Source organism: Hyla sarda, chromosome 6, assembly GCF_029499605.1.
Source record: "Hyla sarda isolate aHylSar1 chromosome 6, aHylSar1.hap1, whole genome shotgun sequence".
Taxonomy (NCBI): Eukaryota; Metazoa; Chordata; class Amphibia; order Anura; family Hylidae; genus Hyla; species Hyla sarda.
In genome coordinates, this window is record NC_079194.1 from 145,989,955 (window position 1) to 146,009,944 (window position 19,990).

General features: G+C 44.3%; 1 protein-coding gene across 1 annotated transcript in view; it reads left to right on the forward strand.

The window, feature by feature from the left end:
* The first annotated feature begins 331 nt into the window (after positions 1 to 331).
* The window catches only part of USP10 (ubiquitin specific peptidase 10), a 75,597-nt gene continuing 55,938 nt past the window's right edge, over positions 332 to 19,990 (forward strand). Inside the window, exons 1-2 of the mRNA XM_056525484.1 lie at positions 332 to 478; positions 19,373 to 19,441. Coding sequence (XP_056381459.1) covers positions 458 to 478; positions 19,373 to 19,441 — 90 coding nt within the window. The 5' untranslated portion in view covers positions 332 to 457. The remainder of the gene's footprint in view (positions 479 to 19,372; positions 19,442 to 19,990) is intronic.

Consider the following 19,990-nt stretch of genomic DNA (forward strand, 5'->3'; position numbering starts at 1 on the left):
TCTCTTTTCTTCCTCTCATGCTGTCTCTCTCTTTTCTTCCCCTCATGCTGTCTCACTCTCTTTTCCTCCTCTCATGCGGTCTCACTCTCTTTTCCTCCTCTCATGCTCTCACTCTTTTCTTCCTCTCGTGCTGTATCACTCTCTTTTCTTCCCCTCATGCAGTCTCACTCTCTTTTCTTCCCCTCATACTGTCTCTCTCTCCCTTCTCATTCCTGTCAGTTTCTCAATATCTCTTTCCTCTCATTTGCTTTCTACTCCCCTTCCCGCTTAGTATTCACGTAGTGGACTCCACCCCACCCTGGGTCACGTGCTAGACTCCGCCCTTCCCGAGGTTGCGGATGGGGAGGGGGCGTGGTCGCATCTGCGCACTGGTGTGGAGCTGGGTAGGCGCGCTGAGAGAAGATGGCGGCGGCGGGGGAAGCGGCATGAGCGGTCTCACTCATTGAAAGTGTCCAGCATGGCCTCCCCGGGCGCGCAGGTACAAGAACGTGTGCCGGCGGCCACAAAGCAACATGTGAGCCGCCAGGGTGTCCGACACTGCTCGACCTAACTAGCTGGGGGCGGAGGCGCTAGGCCCGGCCTCATTTCTGCAGCCTCATCGGAGCCCGGGGCTCCGGATCACACGTGGGGCCTCAAAGAGTAGACACGACAGTGGGGACCGGGCAATACCCTTTCTCTTAACCCCGTGTGAGCGTCTCAGCTGTGGGGATTGATGTGGGTGACTGGGCTGTGCTGTATGAGGCGAATGGGGTGCAGTGTGGGGGAGGGGAGCAGGACATGTGGGGACTGCAACTGGTGACCGAAGGCTCATGGGGTGCACTGGGTCCAGAGATGGGCTGCGCTGGTGCTATGTGCCCTCTGGAGCTCTGCTGCCTCTATGGAGCACTCGCTGGATAGGAGTTTATTCTGATGGGCACATGTGGGGTTACACTTGTCTCTGCAGGATGTTTTGGGCTTCTCTCAGGCCGGCACGTGAGTGGTGACAATTTGGGTGCCCAGGTTACAGCTGTCACAAGACAGGTGCACCCCCATAGACGTGACCTGGCCCAAACACTTCTGGTACCTGATCATTGGGGGAGATTTATCAAAACCTGTGCAGAGGGTAAGTTGCACATAGCAACCAATCAGATTTCTACTTTCATTTTTAACAAGGCCTCAGTAAAATGAAAGAAGCGATCTGATTGGTTGCTATGGGCAACTTTTCCTCTGGACAGGTTTTGATAAATCTCCCCCATAGTCTCAGGCTGACCTCTCACCACTGCTGTCTAGTCCTGGTCACTGTGGGCCCTTTATTGTTTATACTGTTGTTCAGTGTTTCCCAACCATGGTTCCTCCAGCTGTTAAAAACTACAACTTCCAGCATGCCCGGACAGCCAACGGCTGTCCGGGCATGCTGGGAGTTGTAGTTTTGAACAGCTGGAGGCACCCTGGTTGGGAAACACTGCTCTGGTTGTTTAAATATAGTGACAATGTGCAGCTAAAGAGGTGCTGCAGCAGCTGCCTATGTTCTCGTTATGTGCTGCAGGCATTAATGCGATCTGTGTTATCAGCTATTTCTGACACTGGAGAGTCAGGCTGCAGGTTATTGGACTATTGCTCCCTGTTATCAGCCTTTTCAGGCTGTGGGGCTGACATCCATTATGGACATTTATCAACGGGTTTAATCAGGTTTTCTTTACTATAATTGTCGCAACTGCGACTACGTGATTTTTCGTGCGACATTTTGACTGGAAAGCTAGAAAAGCAAGTCTTCCAAAAATTAACTACGTAGTAATAATTTTAAAATGGACGACGGGTAGTCTGGTATTAACTGCGACAGTCGCAACTGCGCAAAAAAAAAGTTGCAACAGGGTGAAAAATTGACTAAATTTACTCCAGCTCAAACATGGAGCAGAAAAAGCTACTACCAAAGTAAAAAAGGAAAAATTGCTTACGTGAAAGAAAATTATCAACCGGCTGAAACCAGTTGATAAATAAGTCACACATAAGCAAAAAAAAGTAAGGAAAAAATTACTAAAAAAAAAAAAAATACATAAGCAAACATTGAAAAATGTCCCTCCATATGATTTACTGATCAGTCACCCCTCTTATAATGATGCTGTACTTTTATAACCCCTTTACATCCATATGTGTAACACTGCCGCTCTGATCTAAGCTGCAGGAAAGAGGTGAATGTATGGGTCGCATGTCAGTCATATAGAATCAGCTAAATATTGTGACTGTTCTTCTTTTTTTTTTTTTATACATTAGGGGTCTGCCATCTGTGACCCTGCAGGGGATGTAGAAATAAAACTCCCAGCATGCAAGCTGTTATACCTGAATTCTTTTGAGAAACCCTTGAAGTTGTAGTCCTACTTAGCTGTACCCCATACTGTATCAGTGTATGATTTACACCTTCAGAGAAGTGGGGTCTTTGTGTGGCTTTCAGGTTATGTTAACACTTTATATGGGCGTGTGTTGTCTATGTGAAACTCTTTAACCCCTTAAAGACCAGGCCAATTTTATTTTTGCATTTTCGTTATTTCCTTCTAAAAATCATAACTTTTCTATTTTCATCCACAGGTGATTGAGGGCTTGTGTTTTTTGCGGGACCAGTTGTCCTTTGTAATCACATCACTCAGTTTACCATAAAATGTACAGCGCAACCGGAAAAAATACCATTTGTGTGGCAAAATTGAAAAGAAAACCGCAGTTTAACAAATTTTGGAAGGTTTAGTTTTTACGCTGTACAATTTACATGAGAAATTATTTCTTTATTCTGTGGGTCAATACTATTAAAATGATACCCATGATTACATACTTTTCTATTATTGTACAACTTTAAAAAAAAAAAAGCTTTTTTTATTTTTTTTTTACAATTTATATCCCCAAAAGGGATGTCCGCCCTTACCAGCGGGTCCCTGGCTGCTGACAGCACCTGGGACCTGCCGTGCATGATGCGAGCACCGTTCCAGTGCTCGCCGTCAACATGGAGCGTAAATGTACATTAAATACAACGGCACGGTGACGTATATTTAAGTCCATTGTCGTTAAGGGGTTAACATGTACCTGTCATTTGCAACTACTTGCAAAACATGGGAAAAACATGTTTATTTGAAGCATTTATTGGTTAAAAAATGCTGTCTTGTCCCTGCTTCTAATGTTTGTGTGCAAAATGTATGTGGGCAAGCAGGGCTCTGTGCGGTGAGGCTCTATGACAGTGTTTCCCAATTTTTTTGGGCACGGGGAAACCCTACCGGGGAAAAAAAAAAGGGAAACAGCCACAATGCAATATCAATTTCTGTTGACTATGTAGATTACAGCCACAATTCTTCACCGTTAAACCTGCGAAACAAACCTCTTAGGCTGTGCACTTTTCCAGCATCAACCTCCAGATTCCTCTTTTACAAGTGTGGAGGAATACAGGGGTGTATAGGTGTAAAGGGGTAACAGAGAGGTGTAGAATGGTGTACATGGGTGACAGGTGTATAGAGGAATGTACATGGGTAACAGAGGCATGTAGAGGAGTGTTCATGGGTAAGAGATGGGTGTAGAAGAGTGTACGTGGGTGACGGGGGGGCGTAGGGGGTGGCAGGTATAGAAGTGTGTACATGGGTAATGGATTTTGGGGGGTAGAGGACTGTATATAGGTGACGGGTGTACGTGGGTGATGGTGGGGTGTAGAAGAGTGTACATGAGTGAAAGAAGGGTGGACAGGAGTGACAAGGTAACGGAGGGTTGGACTGGTGGCAAAAGGAAAGAGGGGTGAATAGTGGGGGGTGGACATTGATAGGGGGTAGACTGGGGGGGGTGGTCAGAGGGGTGGTGAACATGGATGACAGGAAAGTGGACAAGGGTGAAAGGGGGTTACACGAGGGGACAAAGGGGGTGGACAGGGGGGACAGAGGGGAGAGGGTGCAGTACCTTATTTAAGCTGAGCTGTTTTTCGACGTCTCTCTGCAGGGAAGAATCCGGTGCCCCATTGCATTTATCACCTTCCCGGCCTGCGCGCTTGTGACTCACTCACACAATGCGCACCCTTCGGCGATCAGTACATGCTGCAAGTTGTAGTTTTGCAATAGCTGGAGGCTCACTGGTTGGAAAATAGTTAGGTAACAGAACCTAACTCAAGGTTTTCAAACCAGTGTGCCTCCAACTGTTGCAAAAGTACAACTCCCAGCATGCACGGTCTGTCAGTGCATGCTGGGAGTTGTACTTTTGCAACAGCTGGAGGTTTGCCCCATGTGAATGTACAGGGAACATTCACACGGGTCGGTTTACAGTGAGTTTCCAGCTTCAAGTTTGAGCTGCGACAAATTTTCCGCCGCAGTGCAAACTCCTAGCGGGAAACTCACTGTAACCCCCCCCGCCAGTGCTAATGTACCCTATAAACACGACACTACAGAAAATAAAGAGTAAAACACTACATATACACCCCCTTACACTTTTCCCCCCTCGCCCCCCCCCCCCCCAAATAAAAATGGAAAAAAGTCTCGTTTGGCAGTGTTTCCAAAACGGAGCCTCCAGCTGTTGCAAATCTCCTCCTCCCGACATTGCGGGACAACCACTGACTGTCCTGGCATGCTGGGAGTTTAGCAACAGCTGGAGGCACCCTGTTTGGGTATCACTAGCGTGGAATATTTTGTAAGGCCCTATTCACAAGGCAGAATTCCCATAGAAGTGTATTAAGCTTTCATTTAACCCCTTAACGACGCAGGACGTATATTTACGTCCTGTGCCGGCTCCCGCGATATGAAGCGGGATCGCGCCGCGATCCCGCATCATATCGCGTGGGTCCCGGCGCTAATCAACGGCCGGGACCCGCGGCTAATACCACACATCGCCGATCGCGGCGATGTGCGGTATTAACCCTTTAGAAGCGGCGGTCAAAGCTGACCGCCGCTTCTAAAGTGAAACTGAAAGTATCCCGGCTGCTCAGTCGGGCTGTTCGGGACCGCCGCGGTGAAATCGCGGCGTCCCGAACAGCTGATCGGACACCGGGAGGGCTCTTACCTGCCTCCTCGGTGTCCGATCGACGAATGACTGCTCCGTGCCTGAGATCCAGGCAGGAGCAGTCAAGCGCCGATAATGCTGATCACAGGCGTGTTAATACACGCCTGTGATCAGGATGAGAGATCAGTGTGTGCAGTGTTATAGGTCCCTATGGGACCTATAACACTGCTAAAAAAAAAGTGTTAATAAAGGTCATTTAACCCCTTCCCTAATAAGTTTGAATCACCCCCCTTTTCCCATAAAAAAAATAAAACAGTGTAAAAAAATAAATAAATAAACATATGTGGTATCACCGCGTGCGTAAATGTCCGAACTATAAAAATATATCATTAATTAAGCCATACGGTCAATGGCGTACGCGCAAAAAAATTCCAAAGTCCAAAAAAGCGTATTTTGGTCACTTTTTATAACATTAAAAAATGAATAAAAAGTGATCAAAAAGTCAGATCAAAACAAAAATCATACCAATAAAAACTTGAGATCACGGCACAAAAAATGAGCCCTCATACCGCCCCGTACGTGGAAAAATAAAAAAGTTATAGGGGTCAGAAGATGACATTTTTAAACGTATACATTTTCCTGCATGTAGTTATGATTTTTTCCAGAAGTGCGACAAAATCAAACCTATATAACTAGGGTATCATTTTAACCGTTTGGACCTACAGAATAATAAGGTGTAATTTTTACCGAAATATGCACTGCGTAGAAACGGAAGCCCCCAAAAGTTACAAAATGGCGTTTTTTTTCCGATTTTGTCGCACAATGATTTTTTTCCCGTTTCGCCGTGCATTTTTGGGTAAAATGACTAATGTCACTGCAAAGTAGAATTGGCGCCGCAAAAAATAAGCCATAATATGGATTTTTAGGTGGAAAATTGAAAGGGTTATGATTTTTAAAAGGTAAGGAGGAAAAAACGAAAGTGCAAAAACGGAAAAACCCTGAGTCCTTAAGGGGTTAAGGAGGAATTCCTTAAAGAGGCACTGTCATTGTTTAAAACTTTCCATATATTGCAGGACTCATTATAATATGACATTTCACAATATACACCTGTTAAAAAAAGAAAAAAAAAATTTTTCACCTGAAATTCAAGCTCAAAATAGCCACCACTAGGGGTAGCCAGACAGACTAGTCTAGATTTTACAGCATACTGGATGCCGGCCGTAAAGTATACCGGTATCCAGTATAGGAGATTTTTATTGTGTATGCAAAACTACAGATGAAGGATGTGTGGACATGCTGGGAGCTGTAGTTTTAAAACAGCTGGAGGCAACACTGCTCTAACAGAGTTATTTACAAACATTACAGCTTCAGTTGTTACTAAACTACAACTCCCAGCATGCTGAAATAGTCAAAGCTTTCTCAGACTCCTGAATGACAAAGTTGATCTGACATTAAGGAGTCAGTGAAAGATGAATGACACACATAGTGACAGCTATGCTGATTAGCATTCAGCTTTACTAGGAGAAGATAAAACAGAACGTGTATTCATAAAAATGCTGTACTTTTATCTAAAAATTCCTTGCACTATTTTTATAAAGATCTATTCTTATATTTATAAATTTTATCCTGTGATGAATTCACCATAATGTCTTTTGATTACTGCAGGCAAACTCCAAGCATCTTCCTTTGTGTAACATGTACAGCATAAAACCAGAGAGGAAAGGGTTACAGAGTAGAGAGCACTGATTGGCTGACTGCCCAGGCTTGCTCCTGTGAGGGAGACAGACTGACACGCCCCCTCCAGCCTGCACAATGAAAAAGTAACTCACCAGCAGATAAATGCTTATATCTCCAGATATATAGATCCGAGACACATAAAAATTATATGGCACCGTATACATGTGCGTTTCCCATTGACGTCCATGTTAAAAAAAAAAACGTATGCGGTTGCAGTACGGTTTTTAAACCGGAGTCAAAACCGTGGTTGACCACAATTTTGTCTCTGGTTTAAAAACCGTACTGCAACCGCATACGTTTTTTTTTAACATGGACGTCAATGGGAAACGCACATGTATACGGTTCCATACGGGAAAAACGTGTACGTTTTTACTTTGCACATGCGCATTTGAATCCTAAAGTCCCCACCCAAGACCCCTCCCATTAAAAATGGACAAAATTTTCAAAAACGTATGGGTTTTTTTTTCTATAAAAACTGACGGAACTGTATGCACTTTTAAAAAACAGTATACTGTTTAAAAACGCATACGGTTTACTTTTTTACATACTGTTCCATCCGTTTTTTTGCCATACGGTTTTCTTTAGAAAAACGGATTGAAAACAGTATGGCAAAAACGTAGTGTGAACCCAGCCTTACTTCGGTGGAAAACTTTTTTTATTTTAACTTTTTTTTTAGATGAACTAGTGCCAGAAAGTTAAACAGTTTTGTAAACTACTTCTATTAAAAGATCTTAATCCTTTCACTACTTTTTAGCAGCTGTTTTCTACAGAGGAAAATCTTTATTTTTTGTGTTGATCACAGTGCTCTCTGCTGACACCTGATGCCCGTATCAGGAACTGTCAAGAGCAGGAGAAAATCCCCATAGCAAACCTATTCTGCTCTGGGCAGTTCCTGACACAGACAGAGGCGTCAGTAGAGAGCACTGTGGACAACACAAGAAATTCAAAAAGTAAAGATTTTCCTCTGTAGCATACAGCTGCTAAAAAGTACTAAAAGGATTAATATTTTTTAATAGAAGTAATTTACAAATCTGTTTAACTTTCTGGCACCGGTTCATATAAAAAAATAAAATAAATGTTTTTCCACCAGAGTACCCGGTGAAAATGGTCTAAGTCCTTAAGGGGTTAAGGAAGAGAGGGACAGACTTTTAACTCTGACAGAAGCTATTATAAAATCCTGTTGATCCATTAATGCATTCATTTCAGAAAGACAATAAATCAAACGTATTAAGAGAATTGCCAAATGTGATCTGAGCAGTCCCTTACTCAGACTGCTGTACAATGTTACCCGGAGTGGATTCAGTGCTGGTGCAGCCGCTTATTAGGCTTCGGCCTGGGTCACACTACAGAGTAAGTGGCAACCTAATTAAATAGGGCATTTTTGCATAGTTTAGGGGCAGTGGCCAGACATGATGGGGATTATCTAAACCTTTCACCTGTCATGTCTGTTATGGATTTACCTCCTTTTATTCCTTAAAGGGGTACTCCACCCCTAGACATCTTATCCCCTATCCAAAGGATAGGGGATAAGATGTCTGATCGCGGGGGCCCATCCGCTGGGGACCCCCGCAATATAGCATGCAGCACCCACCGTACCTGCTTCCGGAAGCGCTGGAGGTTCTGGCTCCCGACCATGGGGAAGGAAGATCGTAACATCACGACTCCGCCCCCGTGTGCCATCAGGCCCCGCCTCCTCAGTGCAAGTCTGAGAGGGGGCGTAACGCCCCCTCCCATAGACTTGCACTGAGGGGGCGGGGCCTGATGTCACAAAGAGATTTATCAAAACCTGTGCACATAAGTTGCCCATAGCAACTAATCAGATCGCAATTTTTTTTTTCAGGTGCCTTTTTAAAAAAAAAAAAATTTTAAACAAAGTAATCTGGCTGCTATGAGCAACTGGTCAACTTTTCCTCTGCACAGGTTTTGATAAATGTCCCCACTAGTAAGTACAAATGCCTATTGACATGTAACATGGTCAAGAACTGCAGCACAGCCTTATAAAGTTAGAGTAACTACTGCAGAGCATGACCCTGTCTCTGGGGTTACATGATGGGACAATACACTACATTGACCTGTGATATTATGGGGCAACACAAGTCAGCATTTGTTTTTTTTTTCGGGTGAGTGACATACTGGACTGTTCTGTGCAATTGTAATCCTTTGTCACACTACTTTTCTTTTTAGATGAAATTAAGGTAATGCTGATCAGTAAAGGTTGGATGAATCTGGTGTATAATCGTTTATCTCCATTGATACATTTTGATGTATTGACGTATTTTTGTTTACACGCCTGCTCTACTCATTCATCATTACTATTCACTAGAACTGCAAGTCACAGTGATTCATGCAGAATACTGTGTGTGGTGGGGGGGCTGGATTAATAGCTCTTCTGTAATAATTGTTGATATTAAATTTGCATTAACCCCTGCAATACTGCTCTGCAACAGTTTTTTTCACTTTACACTGAGGTGGTGAGTCGCACCTTCTTGCAGGGTATGAATAATCAATTCCCGTACTCCAGGCTTCTGATCTTAATATCTAGTTATGGTCTCTGTTTTCCTGGATGAGTTAAAGGGGTATTCCAGGAAAAAAAAACTTTATTATTATTTTTATATATATATATATATATATCAACTGGCTCCAGAAAGTTACAGATTTGTGAATTACTTTTATTAAAAAAATCTTAATCCTTCCAATGATTATCGGCTGCTGAGGTTGAGTTGCTCTTTTCTGTCTGGCAACAGTGCTCTCTGTTGACATCTCTGCTTGTCTCGGGAACTGCACAGAGTAGAAGAGGTTTGCTATGGGGATTTGCTTGTACTCTGGACAGCTCCCGAGACAGGTGTCATCAGAGAGCGCGTAGACATGAAAGAACGACTTAACTTCAGCTGTTCACAAATGCTGAAAGGATTAAAGGGGTATTCCGTGCAAAACCCTCGTGGGGGGGGGGGCGCTACTGAAACCCTCCATTTTATGCGGGTGCTGAATCTTCAGTTTTGGAAACCTTCGGGTTTCCGGGACTGGGGGCGTGGCGGTGGGTGCTTCAGGGAGAGCGTGGGGGGTCTCAGCAGCAGGCCCCCCGCGATCAGACATCTAGGGGATAAAGGATAAAATGTTTTTGCCCGGAATACCCCTTTAATATTTTTTAATAGAAGTAATTTACAAATCGGTTTAACTTTCTGAAGCCAGTTGAGGGAGATTTCCAACATATGACTTATAAGTTCTAAGAGACACATTATTTATGATAAAATATACATGATCATCTTTTCGTCAGTCGGATGTGTAAATGGAATTTTTTTCACTAAAATGCAATTCCCCCCCCCCCCCCCCCCCCCATTCGTCACATTTTTACAATGGGTAATAGGAGAAAATGCCCCCCAAAATTTGTAACCCCACTTCTTCTGAGTATGGTAATACCCCATGTGTGGACATCAAGTGCTCTGCTGACGCTCTACAATGCTCAGAAGAGGAGCGCCATTGAGCTTTTGGGGAGAGAATTTGTTTGGAATGGAAGTTGGGGGCCATGAGCATTTATAAAGCCCCCCCCCCCCCCCCCCGTGGTGCCATAACAGTGGACCCAAACCCCCCCACCGTACATGTGACCCCATTTTGGAAACTACACCCTTCACAGAATTTAATAAGGGGTACAGTGAGCATTTACATTCCACTGGTGTGGAACAGTGGGCTGTGCAAATGGAAAATAAAATTTTTCATTTTCACGGGCCACTGTTCCAAAAATCAGACACCTGTGGGGGTAAATGCTCACTGCACCCCATATCACATTCCGTGAGGGGTGTAGGTTCCAAAATGGGGTCACGTGGGGGGGGGGGGGTCCATTGTTCTGGCACTATGGGGGCTTTGTAAGCACATGTGGCCTTCAATTCCTGACAAATTTTCTCTCCAAAAGCCCAATGACGCTCCTTCTCTTATGAACATTGTAGTTCGTCCATAGTGCACTTTACATCCTTGGGGTATGTTCTTACTCAGAAGAAATGGGGTTGCAAATTTTAGGGGGCTTTTTACCCCCCTATTTTCCCTTTGGGTAACACCACCATTTTAGTAAAAAAAAAAAAAAAAATTTTTTTTTTTCATGTTCCCATTCAACTTTAACGAAAATTCGTCAAACACCTGTGGGTTGTTAAGGCTCACTATACCCCTTTATGTTCCATGAGGGGTGTAGTTTCCAAAATGGGGTCACACGTGGGTATTTATTTCTCTTTTTGCGTTTGTCAGAACCGCTGTAAAATCGGCCATCCCTGTGCAAATCACCAATTTAGGGCTCAAATGTACATAGTGCGCTCTCACTCCTGAGCCTTGTTGTGCGTCCGCAGAGCATGTTACGCCCACATATGGGGTATTTCCGTACTCAGGAGAAATTGCGTTACAAATTTTGGGGGTCTTTTTTTTTCCCTTTAAACTCTTGCATATTATGGTATGTCCACACTGAGGAATTGGGGCGGAAATCAAGCAGAAATTTTCTGTCTCAAAATATTGTTACTTTTCCACAAGAACTCAGATTTTGCGCGGAATTCCACACGCGGAAATTAAAACTTCAAGCGGAGGAGGAGAAGAGTATAATATATATATACTATCCTATTTTATTTTTTTTCATGCAGAAATTCCACGCCAATTCCGCGTGGAAATGATTCTGACTGAAATTTTTTTTTTTTTACATTGATCTCCATGGGAGTAAGACGCTGATTCCGCCTGAAAGAACATGTTCGTTCTTCAAGCGGAACAGACTTCCTCGTCAGAATTCTGCTTGAGGAAATTCCTCAGTGTGAACTGAGGGGCAGAAACTCTGCACAACTCTATGGGAATTTTCACTGCTGAATGAATTGGAGAGGAAAAAGCGAGCAGAATTACTAGTGGAAATTCCTCTCCAATTCCTCAGTGTGAACATACCCTATGTGTAAACATATTTTTTTTTACACTGGTGTAGACCCCAACTTTTCCTTTTCATGAGGGGTAAAAGGAGAAAAAAATTTGTAACACTATTGCCTCAGAGCATGGAAATACCCCATATGTGGCCGTTAACTGTTACCTTGAAATACGACAGGGCTCCGAAGTGAGAGAGCGCCATGCGCATTTGACGCAGACAGTCAAAACACCCCCCCCCCATCTGCAGCCATGGACTTGGCAGTAAAGGCGGACAATAGCAATCGCGCTTATGCCTGCCGTTACCCCTTCATATACCATTATTAATACTGATCATGGCATGTGCAGCATTTATCAGGGCTGGGGGGGGGGGGGGGGGACTCACACAGGGCATAATTGGGAGTCATAATGGCCACCGCAGGTCTTCTCACCTGCTTCCCAGTGACTCTGACAATCTCCTCCTCCTGGTCTGCCTTCTAGCAGTGCTATGCATCTGATTGCTATAGATAGTCCCCTATGGGGGCATAAAAAGTAAAATTAGTGAGAAAAGAAAAAATCTAAAATTCCCCCAATAAACATTATGGTAAAATCCTCCTTTAACCCATTTTACAAAGGTGTTAAAAAATAAAAAAAATATTTGGTATTGCTGCATATGTAAATGTCAGAACTAATAAAATCTAATGTACGGTGAACGGCGTAAATATAAAGAAAAAAAATTCTAATAAAGTGATCATAAGCAGGTCACATGAATGCAAAACTATAGATCACGATCCAAAAAATTAGCCCTGAAAAAGTATATGGAAAAGAGGTCAGAATAGGTCAATTTTAAACGTACAAATGAATTTTTTTTTTCTTTAGTAGTAAGTATCTTAAGTAGTACAATAAGAGTAAAGCAGTAAACATGGCTATGGTTCTAATCATATTTGCACACAGAATAAACAGTTTTACTGTAAAGTGCACTGTGTAAAAACTAAACCCTCCAAAATTAGCAAAATTGCAGTTTTGCTTTCACTTTTGCCACAAAATTATTTTTTTTGGGTTGTCATACATTTTAGGATAAAATTCAGCTGGGATCTGGTTATGACTGGGGGGACCTCTAGGATAGGCAAGCAGTGTATGTGACCCCATATATAGTGTTAGGGAAAGTTGATTACATGGTAAGATTCCTTTTATCAAGGATCTGTAGGATCCGGTTAGTGTGACAAGTGGTCACAGAGCGCCCTCTACAAGAATTAATGGTTCTTTTTTTTGGTCATGTTTGTCCATTTACACTGCATGATAATTGCGTGTACTGGATGGCCTGCACTGAGGGGAGGGGGTGGTTAAGGGGGGGACGGTCCTGGTCCTTAGGCCGGACTTTTAGGTTTAGTTCTCCCTGCAGTCACCCTGCTACATGTACAGATATTCATGAGGGCTCTTCATGTTGGAACACACCTACAATCGCTATGTGCACTACCTGTGTGCCAGCTCGACTACCAAAGATTCTGCCTCCCTGTTGGCAATAACCCAAGCAAACATTTCACCCTTTACCTCCCTCATTCATGCCCAGGCCAGGTTGTAGAATGGATCTAGTATAGATTTTCTTTCTCCATTATTGTAATCGCTCCTCCACCATCTCCACGCAAAACTGGGCAGATAACAGGGGAAGCCAGTGCAGTTATCTCTGACTGGCTGATAATGTGATGGTTCATATAGTCTACAGCAATGTTTCCCAATCAGGGTGCCTCCAGCTGTTGCAAAACTACGACTCCCAGCATGCCCGGACAGCTGTTGGCTGTCCGGGCATGCTGGGAGTTGTAGTTTTGAAACAGCTGGAGGCATCCTGGTTGGGAAACACTGGTCTACAGTAATGCTCAGTCCTCATAATCTCTTGATATGACTCCTTAAAGGGGTTATCCAGGAAAAAACGTATTTATAGCTTATGAGCTGCTGAAGTTGAGTTGTTCTTTTCTGTCTAAGTGCTCTCTGATGACACATGTCTCGGGAACCGCCCAGTTTAGAAGCAAATCCATAGCAAACCTCTTCTACTCTGTGCACTTCCCAAGACAAGCAGAGATGTCAGCAGAGAGCACTGTTGCCAGACAGAAAACAACAACTCAACTTCAGCCGCTGATAATTATTAAAAGGATTAAGATTTTTTTTTTAAAAGAAGTAATTTACAAATTAACTGTTTAACTTTCTGGAGCCAGTTGATAAAAAAAAAAAACGTGCTTCAGAATTTTTCCTGGAATACCCCTTTAAAGGGCTAGTAACTCTACAATTCCAGCTTATAACAGTGCAGTTTAGCTGTTGGTGTGAGATTCTGAAGCTTCTGGGCACTGGAGGTAAAGTTGTGATCATTGATGCCCACAATAGCGGATAACCAGGATTGAGATCAATAGTACAGCACACGGAGAGGGGGCTACATGTGTAGTGCAACTAAAATTAAAAGCAATCTGCATTGTAACAAGCAGAGAATTCTATCCTCTGGGTACAAACGAGAATGTTTCCGTTCACTGACAGCAGTAACCAGCAAGTGATAGAACTTTTCATTATACATTGATTTATTTTTTTCACATTAGACTGGACACAGAAAATCCCAAAGAGTAGTGAAGCTTTGTGTTCAGCTGTGTGCAGAAGATTGGGTGTGGGATCTGTCCGCCTGTCATGCTGTCGCTGCTGAGACCATGGTTAGAACCTTTGCTCCATGTAACAGATCCCAGAAAGGTCTGTCTGTTGTAATAGGATTTGCTGGCAATGGGCCTCCGGATTACACTCGTTTGTACGTGAACATGTCTATTGCTGAAAAAGCATTAATGTAACAAAGAGCCGCCCGTGCTGTGGTTGCACTTTTCTCTGGATGTTTGCAGCTTGTTACCATCTCAGGATTAGGTCACATTGTACAGGACAAAGTTGCTTCCACAAAAAAGCTGTGTGTGTAAGGGGGGAGAGACTTTGATCTATAGTTTACAACACTCAAAACACATGAATGGATACAGACCTGGGAAATGTTTTATGGATTAGAAGGCTGGTTGTCTCTCAACAGACCTACTGGCTAAAGCTGTCCTCAGGTTGTGTGTGTGGTATTACAACTCTATTCACTTGAAAAGAAAGAGAGAAAAAAATGAGCTGGAATACCACACACAACGTAAGAGAGCATTTCCCAACCAGGGTGCCTCCAGCTGTTGCAAAACTACAAATCCCAGCATGCTCGGACAGCCAACGGCTGTCCAAGCATGCTGGGAATTGTAGTTTTGCAACAGCTGGAGGCACCCTGGTTGGGAAACACAGCCCTAAGGACAAGTGGTGCTGCTTCTGAAAGAAAGCAGCCATGTTTTTCAAATCCTGGATAACCCCTTCAACATCTTCATGATGCAGGGTGTACCCATACATCCAAGACAACTCTATCCCCGTGAAGGGATAGGACTGAGGTGGCAGGGGTTCCACCCCTCCTATCCCTGCTATTGGTCGGTCAGAAGCAAACGACCAATAGCAGATCCTCCAGCTTCCGCAGCGATCCTGTTACATGAGGTGAGTAGTTGCCTAGCAACATCTGCAGGGCGACAGCTTGGAGACCACTATACTGTGGTCTCTAAACTGTAGCCCTCCAGATGTTTCAAAACTACAACTCCCAGTATGCCCAGACAGCTTCTTGCTCCTGCAGCAGGATCGCCGCTGATCACTGCAGAACCAGCCAGAGTGCCTCCATCTGTTGCGAAAGTACAACTCCTAGCGTGCACGGTCAGTGCATGCTGGGATTTGTAGTTTGGCAACAGCTGGAGGCTTGCCCCCCCATGTGAATGTACCCTAAAAACACTACACTACCACAAAATAAAGGGAAAAATACTACATATACACCCCCTTACACTCCCCCCCCCCCCCCCCCCCTCCCCCAAATAGAAATGAAACGCGTATCGTACAGCAGTTTTCCGGACAGCCATAGACTGCCCATGCATGCTGGGAGTTTAGAAACAGCTGCAGGCACCCTGTTTGTGAATCACTGGCATAGAATATTTTTGATAGTGGAGCCAATTGTAATGCTTGCATCAGAGTCCACCCCTATGCAAATCCCTTTTAGGCCTCCATGGCGCTCTCTCACTTCAGGGCCCTGTCGTATTTCAAGGAAAAGTTTAAGAGCACTTATGGGGTATTTCTGTACTCGGGAGCAATTGCTTTACAAATTTTGGGGGGATTTTTCTACTTTTACCCCATATGAAAAGGAAAAGTGAGTCCACACCAGCACAAGGCTCAGGAGTGAGAGCGCACTATATACATTTGAGGCCTAAATTGGTGATTTGCACAGGGGTGGCTGATTTTACAGCGGTTCGGACGTAAACGCAAAAAGATTAATACCCACGTGTGACTCTACACACCTCACGGAACATAACAAGGGGGGGGGTGTTATAGTGAGCCTTAACACCCCACAGGTGTTTGACGAATTTTCGTTAAAGTTAGATGGGAAAATTAAGTAAAATTTTTTCACTAAAAATGCTAGTCTTACCCTAAATTCCCTAAAAGGGAAAATTGGGGAAAAAAGCCACCAAAATTTGTATGGAAATACCCCATATGTGGATGTAAAGTGCTCTGCAGGCGAACTACAATGCTCAGAAGAGAAGGAGCGCCATTGGGCTTTTGGAGAGAAAATTTGTCCGGAATTGAAGGCCATGTGTGTTTATACAGCCCCCATGGTTTCTCTTCTTTTTCATTTTCAAGATTTATTTGCATTTAGCAAATTGTAATTAATAGTTTATACAGAGATCCTGAAAATCAGTGATGACCTAGCACCGCTAGGGTATTTGTCGGTGTATCAGTGTAGAGAACCCTCTGCAAACATGTCGGAAGCACGTATCTCAGTACTCTGAGCCTTAGTCTGTAATCAACACGGTGACAGCAAACATATTTTGAAAAACACAGGGAGATTTATCAAAACCTGTCCAAAGGAAAAGTTTGAGTTGCCCATAGCAACCAATCAGATCGCTTTTCTTTTTTGAAAAGGCCTCTGAAAAATGAAAGAAGCGATCTGATTGGTTGCTATAAGCAACCTTCCCTTTGGACAAGTTTTTCATAAATCTCTCCCATGGTATCTCACCAGGATGCCTACACTGGTGCATTGTAACAAACGGTCAGCTGTGTGAGGACTGTTTCTGTTCTATGAGAGCAAGCAAAGAATCCTAAAAAATGCATAGGACTTGAAACAGATGAGAAAGTTGTATAGCTTTAAAAAAAACAAAAAAAACAAAAAAAAAACTTACATTAAACTGTGTTATTTCTTAAAGCTGTGTGATGACCTGTGTATCTCAGCAGTGTCTTCACATAAAGGAGTCCTTACACATATAAGGGACAGGTTTGTCATTTACTTCTATTAAAAAATCTTAAACCCTTCCAGTATTAATTAGCTGCTATATACTACAGAGGAGATTCTTTTCTTTTGGCATTTCTTTTTTGTCTTGTCCACAGTGCTCTCTGCTGACACCTGATGCCCGTGTCAGGAACTGTCAAGAGCAGGAGAAAATCCCCATAGCAAACCTATGCTCTGGACAGGAGAGAGGTGTCTGTCAGCAGAGAGCAGTGTGGACAAGACAAAAAAAAATTAAAATATAAAAGAATTTCCTCTAACACACAGCTGCTAAGTACTGAAAGGATTAAGATTTTTAAATAGAAGTACTGTATTTTTCGCCCTATAGGACGCACCGGCATATAAGACGCACCCAATTTATAGGTGCAAAATAAAAAATAAAATAGATTTTGAACCCAATAGTGGTCTTCAACCTGTGGACCTCCAGATGTTGCAAAACTACAACTCCCAGCCAACGGCTGTCCGGGCATGCTGGGAGTTGTAGTTTTGCAACATCTGGAGGTCCGCAGATTGAAGACCACTGCGTAGGAGGTAATACTCGCGTGTCCCCGCCGCTCCGGACCAGTCACCGCTGCCCTGGATGTCGCTCCATCGCTGTCGCCGTGTCCCCGTCACTCCGGAACGTCTCTGCTGCCGGCCGGGTATCCTCGCTCTCCGTCGCCGCCATCACGTCGTTATGCACGCCGACGCACGTAAGCAACGACGTGATGACGAGGAAGGAGAGCGCCGGCCATACAGGGGATCCCTGAATGGAGAAGACACCGAGGAGGTAGGTAAGGTCCCTCCCGGTGTCCTGTAAGCACTAACCCGGCTATTCAGTCGGGCTGTTCAGGATCACAGCGGTCCCGAACAGCCCGACTGAACAGCCGGGTTAGTGTCACTTTCCCTTCAGACGCAGTGGTCAGCTTTGATTGCCGTGTCTGAAGGGTTAATACAGGGCATCACCGCGATCGGTGATGTCCTGTATTAGCCGCGGATCCCGGCCGTTGATGGCCGCAGGGACCGCTGCGATAGAGGTGTATTCGCCGTATAAAACGCACCGACTTTTTCCCCCTAGTTTTGGGGAACAAAAAGTGCGTCTTATACGGCGAAAATTCCACCGGAGTACCCCTTTAACCTCTTAAGGACCAAGGACGTATGAGTACGTCCTTGGTCCCGCTCCCGTGATATAACGTGGGGTCCCACGGTGACCCCGCATCATATCACGGCTGGCCTGGTGTCATAGTGAAGCTGGGACCCGCGGCTAATAGCGTGCGGCACTGATCGCGGTGCCGCGCGCGATTAACTCTTTAGCCGTGCGCTCAAAGCTGAGCCACGCGGCTAAAAGTGAAAGTAAAAAGTGCCGGTTACCTCAGTGGGCTGTTGGGGATAGCCGCGGCGAAATCGCAGCATCCCGAACAGCTTACAGGACAGCAGGAGGGCCCGGCGTCATAGTGAAGCCGGGATCCACCTCTAATAGCACGCAGTGCCGATCGCGGCGCCGCGCGGCTAAAAGTGAAACCGAAAGTGGCCGGCTAGCTCAGTCGGGCTGTTCGGGATAGCCGCAGCTAATCGCGGCATCCCGAACAGCTTACAGGACAGCAGGAGGGCCCCTACCTGCCTCCTCGCTGTCCGATCGCCGAATGACTGCTCAGTGCCTGAGATCCAGTCATGAGCAGTCAAGCGGCAGAATCATTGATCACTGGTTTCTTATGAGAAACCAGTGATCAATGTAAAAGACCAGTGTGTGCAGTGTTATAGGTCCCTATGGGAGCTATAACACTGCAAAAAAAAAAAGTGAATAAAGATCATTTAACCCCTCCCCTATTAAAAGTTTGAATTAGGGATCGACCGATTATCGGCTGATAATCACGATTTGGGCATTATCGGTATCGGCAATTACCTTGCCGATAAGCCGATATGATTTTTTTTTGAGTTATGATTTTTTAAAGGCAAGGAGCAAAAAACGAAAGTGCAAAAACTGAAAAACCCCCGGTCCTTAAGGGGTTGTATTTAAAAATCTTAATCCTTCCAGTACTTATCGGCTGCTGTATAATATAGAGGAAGTTCTTTTATTTTTGAATTTTTCTTTCTTTCCTCAGTGCTTTCTGCTGACACATCTGTCCATGTCAGGAACTGTCCAGAGCAGGAACAATTCCCCATGGCAAACCTCTCCTGCTCTGGACAGTTTCTAACATGGAGAGAGGTGTCAGCAGAAAGCACTGAGGAAAGAAAGAAAAAGAAAAGAACTTCCTGTGGAGCATACACCTGCTAAGTAGTACTGGAAGGATTAAGATTTTTCAATTGAAGTAATTTACAAATCTGCTTAACTTTCTGGCACCAGTTGATTAAAAGTTTTCCACTGGAGTACCCCTTTAAGTTGGCACCTGCTCCGCACGAAATGGTCTCTAAGAGTCATTACTATTTACGGGGGGATAACGCTGCGGTGCATGCTGGATGTTTATTCCATTCTTATAGTCTCACTCCTGTTTTGTTTTCATTGTATTTCAGTACATATTTGGGGAGTTCAGTGATGATGAATTCCGGCAGTTCTTCGTCAGTGCTCGCTGCACGGTAGAGGTAAGACCAAATGACATCTTTATCCTGGTAAATATTTCTAAACTTTGTCAGGGTCTGAGTGTTCAGACATCTTTAGATAATAAAATAAGAATTAAGGGGCTTAAAGGGTTAATCCGCTCCCCAGCATCTGGAACATTGAGTTCCTGAACGCAGTGTGCGGGCTTCCGTGTTCATGCCCACCCCCTCGTGACGTCACGTCCCGCCCCCTCAATGAAAGTCTATGGGAAGGGAGCGTGACGGCAGTTGCGCCCCCTTCCCATAAGCTTTCATTGAGGGGGCGGGACGTGACGTCACATGATAGGGCACGACATCACGAGGGGAAGGGCGTGAACACGGAAGCCCACACAGCGTTCGGAACTCAATGTTCCTGACACTGTTTAGCGGAGTAACCCTTTTTAAAATGTGACTAGGAAAAAGATCAAATTGCAAAAACGAAAATTTACTAGTTTGTTGATGGGTTAATAGTTTGGTCATTTCCATAATAGTAGAGCTCAGATTATAGTAATACTGATCAATGCTATGCTATTATCAGCAATCCAATGGTTGCTT